This window comes from Amblyomma americanum, chromosome 7, assembly GCF_052857255.1.
Source record: "Amblyomma americanum isolate KBUSLIRL-KWMA chromosome 7, ASM5285725v1, whole genome shotgun sequence".
NCBI lineage: Eukaryota > Metazoa > Arthropoda > Arachnida > Ixodida > Ixodidae > Amblyomma > Amblyomma americanum.
Genome location: NC_135503.1, coordinates 138,302,173 through 138,319,593, shown reverse-complemented (window position 1 = coordinate 138,319,593; position 17,421 = coordinate 138,302,173). Strand labels below are relative to the sequence as shown.

Sequence of the window (17,421 nt, the reverse complement as noted above, 5' to 3'; positions counted from 1 at the left end):
ACATCATATCGCAGATGTTTCTTTCAAGTAGTTAGAGCCATGCCAGACTAAGGGTGCTATGAGCCAGATGCGTAAGTGAACAGGTAACACAGTCACTTCACAGGACACTTTGTCTTGCGCATTCGTCCACAGTTGTAGAAAGTTTACATTGCTGGTGAAATTTGTTTCATTTGTTACAGGTGTGTGCACACTTGTTGACATCCTGATATCGAGGCAAATTACGTGGCAGTTCACAAAAGGCCCATTTGTTTCCCTCTGAGGGAGTTGAAAAGAATGGGGTAACGTTAAGAGACGGGAAGAGAGCAGGTTCGTTCAGGGAGCAAATGTGAGTCAAAGCATAGTAAAGCGTACAGCGTAACAGGAGACACACAGTCGAGTGAAAAAAAAAGAGGAACTTCCTTCACGATTAATTAACACTCTATTGAAGTGTTGATAGGCATTTGAATATTTAAATGAGAAGGCATTATTGGTTAATTGATATGGATTCTATCCTGGATGTGGCCTGAGATAATGTGTCTGCAAAAAAAATTAAGGAACCAAGGCGATTCCATTGTCTGATTACGAGGGGAAAGCAAGAATACATGAATGTGTTGTTACAGTATGAGTATTCTGTCATAGTGTGTGCGTGTGTATGCCTCAACGAACATGACTGAGTCGTGCTTGTTGCACTCTGAATGATAGTGTCGCTAAACCCGAAATAGCCTTGAGGTTAGTCGGTGGATCAGTGCGCTTATATTTGTTATGAATAAACCGCAATGCTTTACACTGTACTTTTCCCAATTTCGTTACATTAGTCTCTGAATGGTGGAACCAAACTGTGTAGCGTACTCTCAAACTGGAGAAACGAAAGTAGTATATGCGAGAAGCTTAGTTGGCATGGGTGCGAACCGCGGACATCTTCGGAGAAAAAATAGTTTGCGTAATGCCTTCGAGGTTATGATAGCAATGTGCACGTCCCATCTGAGGTCAGAAGTTAATGTGATGTCTAAGTGCTTATGTTTGCAAACATTCGTCAGTATTCTGCCATTAACAAAGCACAGGAAGTCATGAGGTTGCTGTTTTTTTGTTACCATCAGGCAAACGGATTTAGTCGTGTTAATCGTCATTTGCCATGTTTTGCACCATTCGGTTAGCTTGTTCAGTGAATTACTGAGCGAAATATGATCTTCGTAGCTGTTAATTGTTTTGTAGATAATGCAGTCATTGGCAAAAAGATTGATGTTAGAATCAATATTGTTGGTTATGTCATTAATGAAAATTAAATATAACAGTGGCCCCAACACGGATCCATGGGGGACGCCTCTCTGATAGGCACTGTCGCAGATTTCATGTGTTGAAAGAGTACATAATGGGTCTGATTTGATAAACAGCAGAAATAGAACTGCCGCTCAATCGTCGCAGTAGCCAGAACAAACCTTTTCATGAAGCCCACACATGGTTTCGTGTCAGTGTCCAACATGCAGTTGATTAACTTACTAAACCGACTAACTGCTCTAAGCAGGTGATAATAGTGAACATAGAGCACTCAGCCAGAAGGCGTCGAGGAGGTGATGCTTCCCAATCTGCAGAGGCATGTCAGCTAGCGAAGCAATACCTCAAATCACAAAACTGCGCTGCTTAACCAACATTGCCATCGTCACATCATGCCCTGTCTTCCCTACTCAGTTATTTTAACTCTGACTGAGTGTAACTCGCATTCTACAGCCAACTAGCTACGTCTTGCATACCACGAATACTGGCCTCTTTAAGGTAACACGGAATTTAGAAAACTGAAATTGCCATAGTTTTATCACTTATTTTCGGTTTAAACTGGAATATCCAACCCCTAGTTAAAGGTATTCATGCGCCAACTGCCAGACTCACATGAATGAAAAATGCAACAGGCTGTGCAGCAAAGGTGTGAAACAAAGCTCCACAAGTGTTCGTGCAAGCAAGCAAGCAAGCAAGCAAGCAAGCTAGCAGAATAAGCATTACAAGTTATGACTGAATTCAAACCTAACCAACTTAAACTCAGTACATGAACAGATTTGACCACAGGCTTTCATGGCCTGAGATCACTGTGAAATTTGCACTGCGGTCATAAATTTCGCAGTTCAGTGACATTTGTAAGGAGCATCCTGAAAAGTGCTCTTCTCACTCATATAATGCAATTGAAAAGATTTTCATGCCTCCCAAGTGGTAAAAGGTTTGACTTGGCAAAACAGCCATGCTTCGCACTGCAGCCTCTGTGGGTGATTTCGGTCACTGTCAGGCAGCATTTTGCTGTCCCATTCCATAACTACAGCGCAACGAATGGGACATAGAAGAATGGAGCACGAAGGGGCACAACACAGTGCTGACACACCACTGCAATCTTTATTTGCTGACCAGCCGAAATATGTACCTAACTGGCGGCCAGAAAAAGCCGCCAGGAAAGGCTGAGCAGAAAGGACAAGTACTCAAAACAAACACTTCACTGTGAGCTTGCCAGAGAATTTTCACAGCTGTAATCAGGGAGGTCATGGAGAATGGGGCCAACATCTCAACATCTGACTGCACTGTTTATGCCCTGCCTTTCGTGCTTACGTGACTGATGGTGTGCATAAAAATTAAGGAAAAAACTGAGCAAGGCCATAAGTTCTATACACAACATATTTCTTGTCAGAAGCTCCACGTAAATTCAAGGTGTTATTAAAAAATACTGTCATTTCCATACACAAATAAAAAACCACCTGAAACCAGTGAGCACAAAAAGACCTGCAGTTTTTCCTTCCTAGCCTAACCAAGCTATCTGTGCTGCAAATGCTCACCAAGGTATTAACATTTTCTGAAAATCACATCATCAGCGCATCACAATTCTTATCAGCAGCCAGAACAAATGTGATAATACAAGCTAAACCACTGCATGGACCTACTTTTTGAGTGCCGGCTCGACCACGAAACTGCACAGAGTTTTACACTGATGCCTCAAAGACATCCTCAGTTTCATGTGCAGTTTACAATAGTCAGTTTTCTGAAACAAAAAGCATGAATGTACACACAAGCATATTTACTGCGGAATGTCATGGTATTCTGTTGGCTGTTAGATTCATCCTGGAAAAGAAAATCCCAAGCTCTGTTATATACTCAGATTCTTTAAGTGTGATTATAGCCCTGTCTTCTGGAAAACCCTGTAAAAACCCTGTAATGAATTCCCTCTTGAAATGCTTTAAGTCTGCATGCACATTTAACCTCAAAATTACAGTATGCTGGGTACCAGGTCACTGTGGAATAAACGGAAATGAAGAAGCTGATAGGCTTGCAGCATCAGGTGCCAACTGAGTAGTATAGATATAAAAGAACTCCCGTACCAGGACCGCAGGCCATATATTAGGACTGCACTTCGCAAAGAGTGGCAGCAGGATTGGGATGAGGAAACAGACAACAAACTGCACACAATAAAACCACGGATTGGGAGGTATGCCACAGAAAAACAAAATAGATTCAAAGAAGTTGCTCTCTGCAGACTGAGGATAGGACATACATTCACCACACACTCACATCTTCTACAGGATACTCCGGCACCGCAATGTACGAGATGTGGAGCCCACATCTCGGTTGTCCACACATTAATCACATGCCCCAGACTGGATACACAAAGACGACATAACTTCCCTGAACTGTACACATTTAAAGTACCAATGCACCCTTCATTATTTTTAGGTGATCACCGCATGTTCTCATTGGATAGGGTTTTTAAATTTTTAACTGATGTAGGTTTTTTACGAGGGATTTCATACTCAAAGTAATCTCAGCACCTCCTCATTCCTGAGGAGAGTGCTGAGCTTACCCATAACTGCCAGAAGACGCCTCGCCCTCCTTGCTCATTCAAGGACTATGGTTGAGGCTATCTGGCTTCGTCTTTCATATATAACTCCTTTTAAAACAAGTTTTAAGCGCTACATCACTTTGAGCCATTCCACCAGATATTTAAACACCCTCTTCCAACTATAACCATGCACATACTCAGTACTCTTAGGCCCTGTACACCTGGTTTTAACCTTACCATCTGCACACATTTTAGCCCGAGTCGACCATAAACCTTGTGTTTGGAGCTCTTTGGCCCCAGTTGCCCTTGCGCCATTAAAAACCTAGCATCATCATCGACCACGAAACTTTCGCAGCTGCCTCACAAGACTAGCCTGCTCATGAAAAACTAGAAACCTGTAGCATAAGTCATCGTAATAGCTTTCTTCGCTGCATGCATGCTATGATCACCCTAACATAAAAAATTTGTACATAACTAATCTTATACATGCTTAACGTTGTTGATTCTGCCTTTATGGAATGAGATGTACAGTAGGGTCCACTATTAAATGAAACATGCGACCATGTGGCATCCACGCTTGGCGAAGTGCTGCCGTGAGAGCCAAGGTCAATCGGCGGCACCAGGCATATGCACGAAAAAACCAGCGGGCCACGCTTACTGTACATGAGAACAAGCTTGTGAGCAAGAGAAGTGACAGCAATCTACCTTTACACAGCCATACTGGCATTAGATTTTGACAAATGCACAACCATGGATACTTCTTGCATGAAGATGATCCGATTTTTAATGCTGCAAGGGAAGAGTGGTCAAAGGGCACTAAGGCTATAATAGGCTAAAAGAGCAGCAGTTGGCAACAGGAGCCCATGGCAAGCAGGCTGCTGAATTACTCCTCTGACCAACTAATCACAGCAACAAATAAAAACGACATTTTATTGTTTACCCTATGAAAAAAGCCATAGGCACAAAAATTCTCGCATGCGTGGCAGAGCTTCTCTGCAGACTCAAGTCTTACACAACAAGTAGGTCTGGTTTGGGCAGCTGGTCAGCAACATGCTTCCAAAAAGGGGTCATTCCTGCTAAAAGTAGCGCAAGACTGAATTCAAACATGCCAGCATGCCAGCCCACCGTGCTGCTTTGAGGAGACCAGGCCTGGAGGATGTCTGGGCTCATGCAGTACTATAATACAAGCCTTACTAAAACAGGCATTACATAGGGCCTTGTCATAATTAATGATTCTACATTTGTCTTCAGAGCCGCCGCTGTGGCTGAGCGGTTACGGCGCTCGGCTGCCGGCCCGAAAGACGCCGGTTCGATCCCGGCCACGGCGGTCGAATTTCGATAAAGGCGAAATTCTAGAGGCCCGTGTACTGTGCAATGTCAGTGCGCGTTAAAGAACCCCAGGTGGTCTAAATTTCCGGAGCCCTTTACTATGGCGTCTCTCATAGCCTGAGTCGCTTTGGGACGTTAAACCCCCATAAACCATTTGTCTTCAGGTTTCCCCCTCCCCTTGTCCTCCAAGCAAAAAAAAAAAAAAAAGCAAGGACAGCTTGCTGCCACATTCCGGTTAGCTGTTATTTTGAAATGTTGCACCTGACTCCTAGACATTGTATTTTTTTAAAAGACGTGTGTATATACATGCATTCACAATACAAGACGTTTTTTACTGATGTTTATGTTTTATTTTTACTTGGCTTGTTCCTTTACGTTCACCTTTCTTTGATTTTCTGTCATGTAACTCACGAGTGCACTGCTTGGATTTATCATACGTTTCTTATTGTTGTTCACCCACCTGCTATGGTCTCAGATGAGACTGGCAGTATTGAAAATAAATAAATAGTAAATGAATCAACATACAGAACACGTGATGCCTTGCCCTCGCACTAGCTGTAGTAGCGTGACTATCCAGTGATAACACGACAGCCTAGTTCTTAGAAGTAAACTTCCACATCCGTTTTAGTGCAAAGGCACTGCCTCACGGGGTCAGACTCAGCCATGAATCTTGTGGCTTGCATGACCTTGGGGGTGCAGAAATAAAATAAATATTGCCACGACTGGGGTAGAACCCGTGGCAGTGTGAACAGATCAGCTTCGCTAGCCACTGCGTGGTAGCACTATGCTATCTCCACAGCCGATCACACCTCATGTTAAAGTGCAACACACTCTCGCGCTGTGTTGCACTTAGTTGCCTTCATCAACTTCCATCTGCAGTGTGAACAGATCAGGTGAGCTTAACCTCGATTAGAGGTTAACTTGAGTCCAATATTGTCACCAGACGTGCCGATGACCCAGCGAAGTAGAACCATGAGCTAACCAGGCAAAACACATGCATTTGCGCATGCTACTCGGTTTAACTGTGTTAAAATGCTACCACTTTTTGTATACTGGCTATCTCATTTAACTTGAGTTACTATTTTAATGATAACAGCAATTTCTTCAACAAGCACAGCTCCAAGCACTACCATGTCAGGATGAAAAAAACACCAAGATAGAGTAAGGGACTTTTGACCACACAGAATTCTATAATAAATTACCGAAAAAAGTATATTTCATTCTTTGAAAATTATATTTGCCAAAAGAATCCAAATCTTGCGTTCTGAAATAAAAACTGAAAAGGGTACACCGAATTTTCAATAATAGTAAAAACCAAAAAGTCCAACCCCTACTTATAACCTGTGGGAAGCTATGTGCTCCCATGGCCTTCAATGTAAAAGTGACATCGGAAGTGAACGGTACATTGTTCTGTTGTCTGGGCACACTATTATGTGACCTTGTGGAACTTAGCTGACGTACATTGCATGTATGTGAGTGACTTAGTGTCACCCTTGTTTTCTGTCATGTTGCATCCTCAGATTTTTATTATTTATTTATTTATTTATTTACAGATACTGCCAATCCCGCCCGGGATTTTGCAGGAAGGGCATATACTATAACACATTGTAATGTGCCAGGTTTGGCAACGTGTTAGTGTTAACAGCAACTTGTAGTGGTTTGAATAGCACGGTAATAAAGCGCGAAAAGGAAGAGTGGGTTTACAAATACACATATTCATATTATTTATACATTTTGAAAAAAGAAAGAATGGCAATTTGATCAGACAAAACTCCGATGAAAAGAAATAACTTCTGGCGTTGGCAGAGTTAGCTCACGGAACCGGTTCAGTGGTGGTACACCGGCAGTACAGTGGTTGTGGCGGGGAACAAAGAAACAAGATGCTAAGGGTGGTGAAGTTACAGTTTAATCAACCAGAAGGAAAGGTGCGCTCGGTCACTGCAAAGATCTTCAAGTTTGGCTGGTGCGGAACTTGTGCGATTAAAAAGAGAATTAAAATGTAAAATTATGAACGTTTTTCCAGCTTTAAAACTTGGCACCAGCATAAAGAATGAAGACTTACAACAGGCATGCAGGACAATGTTTTCGTCCATTATACTGGTGTTAATTTTCAAAGGTGAATCATTGACTCAGTCTGCTTTCTGCTTTATTGTTTCACCTTGGCTTCACGACTGTAGTCTAGATATGAATTGTTTCCCATTACTGGTCTTTTCTCAAATCAAATGTTTTCCCACTGGTGCAGTTTCATCCTGCAGAGAGCGGCGGACAACGATGAGCCTGGCTTCATGTACTACTTCATGTCGGTGATCTCAGACGTGGCAGCCAACCGCTTTATCAACAGTAGTGCCATCTACTATGCCCCCAACATGTCCTTCACACCCTCGTACAAGGGCTTCTTCAACAAGACCATGCCGTTGTTTGCACCCAGGGCTTACAGGTCAGTTTTAAAATGGAAAAAATTACGAGGTGTGGTTAAGTCTTCTTATATGCAGAAATGCAAAAGCTGTGTGCGGTCTGCCACCTGTGCTATCTGCTGGACTAGCACCGTACATTGCGAGAGGGTTTTCAGTGGATGCTGCATGATGGCGCTACGACTACACGCCAAGCACAGAGGAAATTTACTGGAAATGGATGAAATTTTGTACTCGCTTGATTGCAACATATGTAATTAACATGCTCATAATTACTAATCTAGGCCTCAGTACATATTTCGAAGATACGTATTTAAGAACTGTGCATTCACTAGACGCGCCTTTATTCACCTTCATCGAAGTGTCTTGGCGGAGTGGCAGCGTCCCTGTCATCTTGCACGCCGGCGTTCCAGGTTCGATTCCTACCTAGACCAAAATTCTTTTTTCTTATTTTTATTCTGTAATCAGTATCATTTGCAGTGGGCACATTTTGTGGACAGATGACCTTGAACTGATCCATCTAATGCTTTCGCATTAATGAAGTGTACTTTGATCCTCACCATGGGAGCCAATGCTCATTTACAATGCAGATAAATGTGTACGAACATTAGCCGTGATTAGAACAAAGGGACAAGGAACAGACATTTCAATAAATGGCTGCTGAGTGTTATTTTGTCCTGTCTATTTTCTAGGGATAGAGTAGGTGGGTATCTGTTTCAATTAGATTGCGTGATAAACCCCCAAAATTCTATTACTTCAAATTTTTTTTCCAGTTTATGTCATGTTATCACGAATATAATGCAAGCCATTTTTGTGTAAGCTTACAGTTACTGTATTGCAAAAGTACCTTGTCGGATATTTAGAACTGTGATTTGAATATAATGCAAAAAATTTTTTTACAGCAGTAGCTCTTCGTTGTTGTGAATACCAGGCTTTTAATACCGGAGTGCGTAATGACAGTGGCAGGTTCCACCTAGTGTGTGTTCCATGACATTTGTCGTAAATGCATGGAAAAAAGCATGAGAAGCTGATTGGGAGCTGTGCATTGTTTCATTAATTTATTTATTCAGGTACCTAAGTGCCTTTATAGGTATTGTTGTAGGGAGGGGGGTTTCTTGACATTAGGCATCACAACTGCAGGCAGAGCTGCTGTGCATTTTGGCCACCACTCTCAAAGTGTCCAAATTCTTTGCTTGTTTTGGTCACCCTAGCATTCCCATTTTGAATTTTTGTCAGTGGTTGCATTATGCACTGATCTTTTAAATTGTTAGAGATGTCGAAAGTGTCCCCTTGTGTTATATTAGTGATCACAGTATGTTAGTGCAAATATATCTGTCGTTGTTATAGATCAAAATTTGTGGCAATACTGTTTCTAACTGCTTGTTGATTGTTATTTTGTAACATTTCAGCTGCCATTGCCTGTATATCCTTTACACCTGCAGTTTGTTCAGTTTTGTCAACAGATCGTTTTCTGCACTTTATATGCATGCTCATAGGACATGAACCCAGCCTGTGCTTCGTGTCTCCAAGTGGATCATGAACTAAGTGAAATGCCCGCCATGCGGTTGTATTAAAACAGTTTACTAGGCGGAATATGCAGGGGTCCAGGCTTGGCAGGCAAAAAAACCACTGTTGAAAATTGTGAAAAGCCTTTGTTGCCTGCCATTTTGGATGGAACTGTGACCAGCTGAACCAATGCAGTGACTTCATATTTCACATTTCTTCTCACGGTACCTGAATCCACTATGCCGCATTCCTCCTCATACTTCTGTGGTGCTCCCATTGCAGGGCTGATGACTTCAACGACCCGTACCATCTGGAGGGCACATCGACACTCAACACGATTGATGCGGTGGACCTGGGCGCCATTCCCGGTGACACTCCCAGCCGCAACTACTCGAGCGACCAGTACCGCATCAACGAATGGTATAACCAATGGCTGCCGGACCCCACCAAGCGACAGGACTCAAAGACCACCTACACTATCCAGATCACCCACTACAATGGCACCAATGAGACATTCGTTTGGCACGGACCCCCAGGTAAGGCATCATTTTGACTTTATGGCCATCTTGTTAAGCAGCCGGTGTAGAGTTTAGCTTGAGCATACGGGATGTCAGGAAATGTTGAAGAGCAGCTTGCAAAAAGGCCTTTGTCACAAAGACCTGCTGGGTATCCCATCAGCCATCAAGAGGCACCGAAAGAAAAATTAGGAAATGTGAATAAAAATGACCAACAGGAAGGGCACAGGGCATCACATGGTCTCAGTGCCTGGTTTGTCGCTGACACGGCTTGCTCCTGGTCTACCAGTCAGCCAAGCACCGCCTCATGGCTCCGTGATTCGGGCACCTTGGGAACAGATGGGTTGAGCTGCACAACTAACCAAAACGAAGCCATAGACGGGGAGGAGAGTATTGTTGGAACTCTGTGATAGGGTTACCTAGGAGCAAGGAGGCCCTTCCGTCTTACCACCTGGGAAGGACTACAGATGCTGGCCCAGGGGCAGTGTCTACTGAAACACAACCCTGAGGCACTGGGCATCTTCGGTTTACCGCGTTCGGGCAGCCCGCTAGCTGCCAGCCAGTTCGCCCCTGACAGCAAAGCGCATCATGGTCACATGGGCTGGTGGCCACCAGAACCAGCCTGTCGGCAATTACGACGTCGAGCTATACATGGATCACGGAGGGCAGATGCTCTCCAGCTTTGCGTTCTGTTGCATGTCGTTGCTACGCACGCATACGGCAGAAATAGGCTGCCTGAGATTGGAAACAACAACCTGAAGTTATTGACGGCTGCCTCAGACTGCAGAACAAACAGCTTATTGTGCTCGCACCCTTACACATTGGTGACGACAACGCTAGCATGTGCCTTCGGTGCACAGTGTGCTGTGCAAGTTTTGAGAAATCCATAGAAGCATTTGATCAACAATCACAGTCTAACAACTTTCATTTGACATCACATCGGAGGGACAAACTCCCCGTGTGTTGCTCATCAGACGATATGCCATACTTTCGGATTATCGCATTTGTTTATTATGCCGTAAGTATGACTGGTATGACCCCAGACAATCGACCTTGAATGGTGATTGGCTCTGCGCTGTGGTCATTACGATTTCTACATTCATGAACTCCTGAGGGCTGTAATCAGAAAAAAATCGGGATACGTTCTGTTCAACTGTAGTCTGTCAGCCATTGGCTTTTGCTGCCGGCAAGAAATGCACGCATAATCTAGACAAAAGCGATTAGCTGATTGAATGTTCATCTAGAACAAGTGGGTGTACTGTACAAATTCAGCTGCATATCGTATCTGTAATGCTACAGCTTTACCACAGAGGACTGGCACTCGAATGAAAGGTGTTACAATCCAGCCTTGCGTGTCGGCGCCTCACGTACCACGTGTGCATACATGATGATCCATGCTAGGAAATTCTTTTTATCTCTTTAATGAGCCAAACGTGAGCAGAAGCATGCGTACGGTTCTTCTTAGATATTTTAAGCGTTTGAGCCAGAAGGCCGAAGCATTAAGCTGTCCAACAGTTGGTGACGACAGAATCAGCACTCGCCTCGATTGGCTGCTATAAGTGACAACTGTGTGGCTGCATATATATGCATGCGCAGAGATGCATCGAGCAGTGTGCTCGTCAAGGCTTTTAATAAAGGAATAAAGGACTCGTTTCAATTAGTCAAGTGCTTCTCAAACCATATCTGCCTTTCCATTGCGCAGAACGCAATGAATACTGTACGCTCTTGTATTGCGCTCAACTGACATCTCGCCTTAATACATTCTGCACATGCATATATACGCGCGTATGAGCGCGTACACGAAGCTGGAATCTGCGGCCGCTCTCGTGAAATGCCTTGAATACCATTGCAATATAAGCTGGCCGCACGAAATTAACAGCCGAAATATTTTGTGAATCAGAACTAAAGCGATCGTAATATGAAGCGAGCATTTGTGCTTGCGAGGTGGTGAGACTATCAAACTGCGATCACACACACGTACGCAAAACAAATAGATTAACAGCGAGCAGTGCTGCTCCATGCTCCAGCTGCTCCATTTGCACCATTCTGATACATTTACAGTTTTGTGCACCAGTCTGCTCCAAAAGCAGAAAATTGATCAATATTGCACCTTAGCTGCGCCAAAAAGAAGACGCGGTCACGGGAAAACTGCTGTTTTTGGAACTATTCAGGCTTGCAGTTGGCAGCCTACTAAAATGTTTCTGCGGTTGGCAATCCAGGGTGCTAGTGGGCTGGCTTGTGGTAGAATTTAGCAGCTAGTTCATTCGCGCACATGGAAGAAGGAAAGAATTCAGGAGAGGCGGTTAAGTCACATTTTTTGAAGCCGGCTCCCTCATGTACCCCCCTTACTTGGCCGCCGTCTCAGCGTGCTTGCGCAGTCCTTCTAGTCCATATAAAAATGGCCACGCGTGCTTCCCGCTACCATACCACCTCTCCGTCGTCTGCTTTTTGCCCGAGCGCTGCCAGCAAAAAATCGTTCTGGCGAGTCCGGCTGCCCCCTGGCAGCCCGAAACCGCCCAGCCAGAGAAAAACAAATGCATTCTGGGCAGCCACTGGAAGTACGCGGAGCAGCCCGAGAAAATCGAGTGCCTAGCTCCGCGCTCTGGCAGCCAACAGGCAGCCCACAGGCAGCCAGAGGTAGAAAATCGAAGAGGCCCACTTTTGAATTTGTTTTGTTTACAGAGTTGTTCCGTGTTCTTGTTTCAACAAAAGCTTTTTGTGTGATTTTTGATTTGCTTGTTTTGTAAAGCAGGAGTCATTACGCAAAGGGAAGTTTGCAGTGTTACAGCCTGTGAGCTCAGCATACATGTGTAAGCATACATACATGAGCATACATGTTTAACATGCATTGGCAGTGAAATTTTCTCCGTAATTATACTGCCTGACAGGCTACTAAGGTTTCTCTAAAATTGAAATTCAGATTCAAATTCTTTATATATATTTGAGATCACATAAAGGTGTGTCCAACACTGTCTGGACCCATAGCCGTAGGCTAGTTATGGGCCCTTTTTAATTAATAAATAATTTATTTACAAATACTGCAGTCCACTTTGGCCCAAGCAGGAGGGTCATAATAGCATAAGAACATAGCTAACAGTCTAATTATTAACATGCAGTAGTTCACTCATTATGGAGCTCATTGCTGATTGTGGGATGCAATAAATCGCTCTTTTTTCAGTGACTGTTGCGTGCTTGCTGGGTTCAGCCTAACCTTTAAGTGGAAAACTCGTGTGTGTGGAGTGCAGCATGAATAAATGCAAACAGGCAACGGGGGGTAGCTTCACTATTGAATAAAAGGGCATGTCGGCATGGGTATGTCGACATGCCCTGTCGACATGGCCAGCAAGACAGCTCAGGCTTGTACTTTGCGGGGCTGTTTGGTCTCACATCATTATAATTTTTTACAGCACACAGAGATGAAGACAAACGGAGCAGGGAGGCACAAAGCATTGTGTTCGTTTCCCTTCTCTGTCTGCGTCTTGGGTAGAGTGCATGTACTGCAATGATTCAGGCACTCGTATTGTTCAGCGAGGCCTTTACAATTTGCAAAGTCTGCTTGGAGAGTCTGTTGACAGCAGATGAGTCTTCTGTCTGCCCATTTTTGGAACATCTTTCTAATGTCCTGCTATCATCTGAAGTTGAACACAAAGGAGGTCACTTGAAGCGTGGATTGGGGATTCACATTAGCAGCAAACTTGTGGTGCAGAACACTATATAACTGGCTGTTCAGTCTCTAGCATCTGTGTGCTGTGAGTGATGTGCTCATTTAGTTCGAGTTTATCGACCTGGCAACAAATCATGTGCTGCAATGGATATTACGCTGCCTTCTGCTTGAATGAGTGAGGCGTCTGCAAAGTTGCTGTGTTGCTGTTGCCCTGCAGCCCCTTCGGACATTCCGGGCCCCGTCAAGTGGTCTCGGCCGTACTTTGACTGTGAGCGGTCCAACAAGTGGGTGTATGGCGCCACGTCTCCTATACCGGACATCTACCCGCGTCACACACAGTGGCGTCACATTGAGATCCCCAAGTGAGCTCCCATTCTGCACACCTACCAAAAAGGAGGGGGGCCAGTTGCTGTGAAAGCTGTTGAGCAGCTGCCTGTGGAACACGTATTTTATCTAATTATGACAGTGTAAGAGCAGGACAAAGAAAGGAATGAACAGCACATCAGGAACAAACAGCACATACTGTTAACTTGTTCCTTCATTCGGTTCATGCATTGCTACTTGCTTGAAAACATGTCCCACCAACTAATTGGCCTTAACCAGAATGTTTGGGCTACCTGTGCACTTGTGTGAGAGAGCAAAGAAGGAGCTCGGAAAGGATACGTGTTTGGATAAATCAAAGGGTTGTCTCAATCTAGATCACACTTTCCCAGAGTGCGAGCTTTAAGAGGAAATTTTATTATGATGTTGATTCAAGGAAAGTGAACACACCACCATTCTCCCTGGAGTAAAATGCTGGGAAAGTGTGTGAACTGTGGGACCTTCGGAGAACATATGCTATACAGTCTCTTTGACATACATGTCTTAATTTTGAGCTCAGGTTTCACCCTTAACCTCGGGTACTTGTAAAATTATTTCAAGCTTCCTAACAGTCGTATTTGATTCAAAGCTCAAACTAACCACAGCATTATTTGACAAGCATTACGTTTGCTGGCAGTAGACAAGGCTATAGTACTACACAAAAAAATGGTCCACAGGGGAACCCACAGAATGCATGCATTGTTGGACTTCCTAATTTCCGCTGTGTTCCTACGGGTTGTATTAGAATGTATGGCAACAGAACTGCCCTGTGCTGTTCTGGATTCTCAAACTGGATTCCGAGGAACCATGCACCTGCACCTTTCGTTTACCCAGCTCTTTTTTTGGGACTGACCAGGCAGACTGTCTGTATATATAGGCAGTCATTATAATGTGTGCACCTTTACAGGTGTTATGCATTGCCAGCTCTTACTTGTGTGCATGTCAGGCCAGAAGGCTTGCAAGACTAGACGGGCAGGGTTCTTCAACACCTGTTGAAAGCCATTGGGATTTCCCAAGGCTAAAATGAGGGAGACTACGCATTTACAATAATGTGGTGATGTCTGCACACAGGTATGTTGCCGTGGCCGTGCTGGAGCTGGACTTTGAGCGGCTGGACATCAACCAGTGCCCTATCGGGGATGGCAACCCCCGGCCCAACTACTTTGCCGGGACGTCCCGCTGCAAGAACGACACCACTGAGGTCTGAGAATTTGTGGCTCGCTGTGCATGCACAGGATTGTTATGTCGATTGGTGGGCAAGGTATTCATAAAAGTGCTACAAAGATGACTGCAAGCAATATAGTGTGTGACAACATTTGTCTGTCTTAGTGTAGTGCTTGTCTGTGACCTTGCAATGCTTTTCCGCCTTTTTACTCCTTTTAATTAATTAATTCTGGCCTGTGGGATCCATGATCAATATTTATGCAGTTTTTGGACTGGTTGCGAACAAAACTGCTCTCAGTCGCATTTAATGTCGCCAGCCTGCTCCAAAAGTGCTCAGAAATAGCCTACAAATTGCTCTAAACCTGTTCCAAAATGGGACCTTTGCTGCTCCAAAGGTGCTCCAAAATAAGACTTTTGCTGCTCCCAAGCCTGCTCGAAAAAGCTGGAGCCTGCTTCCATCGCTGTCTAGATCACATTGCCATTGATGACATGTTCTGATTCATGAGCGTCATTAAATAGACCAGAGATCTGAATCACATTGACCCGTGTATACCTGTGGAGAGTCTGCAACCTGCGTTATGCTGATCTTGCAGTGCTGCAAAGCCTGCCAAGTGTCACTGATGCAGCTGTTGCTTGGAAGAAATAACGTTTGTGAAGTGTTATCTGGAAACTGCATGAAACAGCTGATATGAAGGCTTGAGAAAAGTGGAGGTGTGTGCAGACACATTGAAAATGGTCACATATAATGCTTTTATCTGGTTCAGTGTTACTTGTGAAGTCCCTTTTGTCACCTACCACATCTCAGATTTTACAAAGAACAGAGAAGGGAGCCTCATTAAATGGCCCATTCTCCCCTTTTCGATCGATGCAGTGCGAGCCTGTGCACGGCTATGGCTTCCGGCGTGGTGGCTACCAGTGCAGGTGCCGGCCAGGCTTCCGGCGACCCCGGATTGTGCGCAACCCGTACCATGGCGAGCTCATTGAGCGTGCCACCGAGCATGACTACCGTACGGGCTTCCACTGCGAGAAGATTGGCTGTGAGTGGTGCCAACCCAGGTTTACCCAGATCCCAGATCTTCATTATTGTTGTGGCATAGAGCAAAATGGTGTATTTACTTGTATAATGAACATGATTTTTTCATCAAAAGATCTATGAAAGCCTGGGTGTGTTTTGGTTACACGGTAAAATCCTAGGGAAACTTAATATTTTGACAGTCAATATAGTGCATGCATTCATGTGTGCCCAGCGTGCAAGTAAATATGCTACTTTAGTTTCTATGTTAACGGGAGCTCTTGCACTATGCTTTTCTAGGCACTCTCCGATATGTGCAACAGTTGTGTTTAAAAAAAAAAGAAATAGAACTAAAGGTCCAGAACTTAAGCACCTGTGAGATTTTCAAGTATTTTGTTCAAAATAGCTGAAGGCTTGGATCAATCAGCCTTTGACAAGGTAAGGAGAGCTGTGTATTACTGTTGGCCTTCAAAGCCAACTGTGATCGAAGCAAATCAACTATTGCTGGGCCGATGCATGCTTAAGCTGTTTTTTTTTTTCCCATTTGTGTTCGCATGCAGATATGATGGTGCTGACCCAGAACCTGCTGCGCATTCCTGAGGAAGACCGCATCCGTTTCATTGGCCTACAGGCCAACCACATGGCCATCCTCAACATCAGCTCAGGGGCCAACAAAGACCCACGCCTCATCTTCACCTACATGAAATCGGTGGGTAGGTCTGTGGGTTGAGCCAAGGAGGTTGGGAAGAGCACTGCTTTGCCCAGGGTAGCTGCTACCCTAACGTCAGTTTAATCACAGTGCTGCGGCAGTGCTGCTAACGTCAGTTTAATCACAACCCGAAACATATTCTCTGAAAGAGCCCAGAAGTGACTTTCAAAAATGTTAATTGTGACCATAGGTAGCTATAAACTGGGTGAACTCTCCTTGAAAGTGCCAGTTTTTTCAAAGGTGTTTTAAACTGACTGCCTTGCTTGCAGGAAGTATGGTATGACAGTGGCTTCATGGATTTTCGTAGTGATGTTCTGTATTTCGGAATTAGTATTGTCTCATTTTTTCACACTGTCACTAATTTGACATGACGATAATGAGTGCATTGTGCAAGCATATATGTAACATCCTGTGTAGAAAATGCTTGGGCTACTGAAGATATTTGGAGAATGTTGTTGCATCAACCATTCTTTTGGGAAAACTTGAAGAATGACTCCAGGCTCCTACCTTGTTTTGTTGTCTTGCCAGGCTTTCTGCAAGTATGATATTGCAATGAAACATATAAAAATTAACAATGTTCAAAGCTATTTAAGATATTTCACTGAAATGTTGTACTTAAGCATGCAGTGAACTTCCTAATGAGCGTGCCGAATTTCATTGCTCTACATCAAAAAGTAAAAAATTTCATCTCCGAGCCACGCATCTCCCCTTCATCGTGGCACAGTCCAAATGTCCACTCACTGGGAAACTGCTGCTACACCTGTCCTTTCCTTATATTTATTGACTTGTGAAGTTCACTTAAACATCATAGCCATTGTTCAGCTGTTCACTGCAGCTGAAACAACACGAAAAAAGAAATTAATCACAAATTACTTACCGAGTGCATAGGCAGATTCCATCTGGTGATCCATGTTTGCTAACGATGTACCAAATTTACTCGCATATTGATCATACTTTTTTATAA

The 17,421-nt window shown here is 44.0% G+C and overlaps 1 protein-coding gene across 1 annotated transcript in view; it reads left to right on the top strand.

Moving 5' to 3' along the window:
- LOC144096608 (uncharacterized) overlaps positions 1–17,421 on the top strand; it is a 40,686-nt gene that overhangs the window by 2,388 nt on the left and 20,877 nt on the right. Inside the window, exons 2-7 of the mRNA XM_077629418.1 lie at positions 7,359–7,553; positions 9,316–9,569; positions 13,430–13,574; positions 14,644–14,773; positions 15,608–15,773; positions 16,309–16,457. Coding sequence (XP_077485544.1) covers positions 7,359–7,553; positions 9,316–9,569; positions 13,430–13,574; positions 14,644–14,773; positions 15,608–15,773; positions 16,309–16,457 — 1,039 coding nt within the window. The remainder of the gene's footprint in view (positions 1–7,358; positions 7,554–9,315; positions 9,570–13,429; positions 13,575–14,643; positions 14,774–15,607; positions 15,774–16,308; positions 16,458–17,421) is intronic.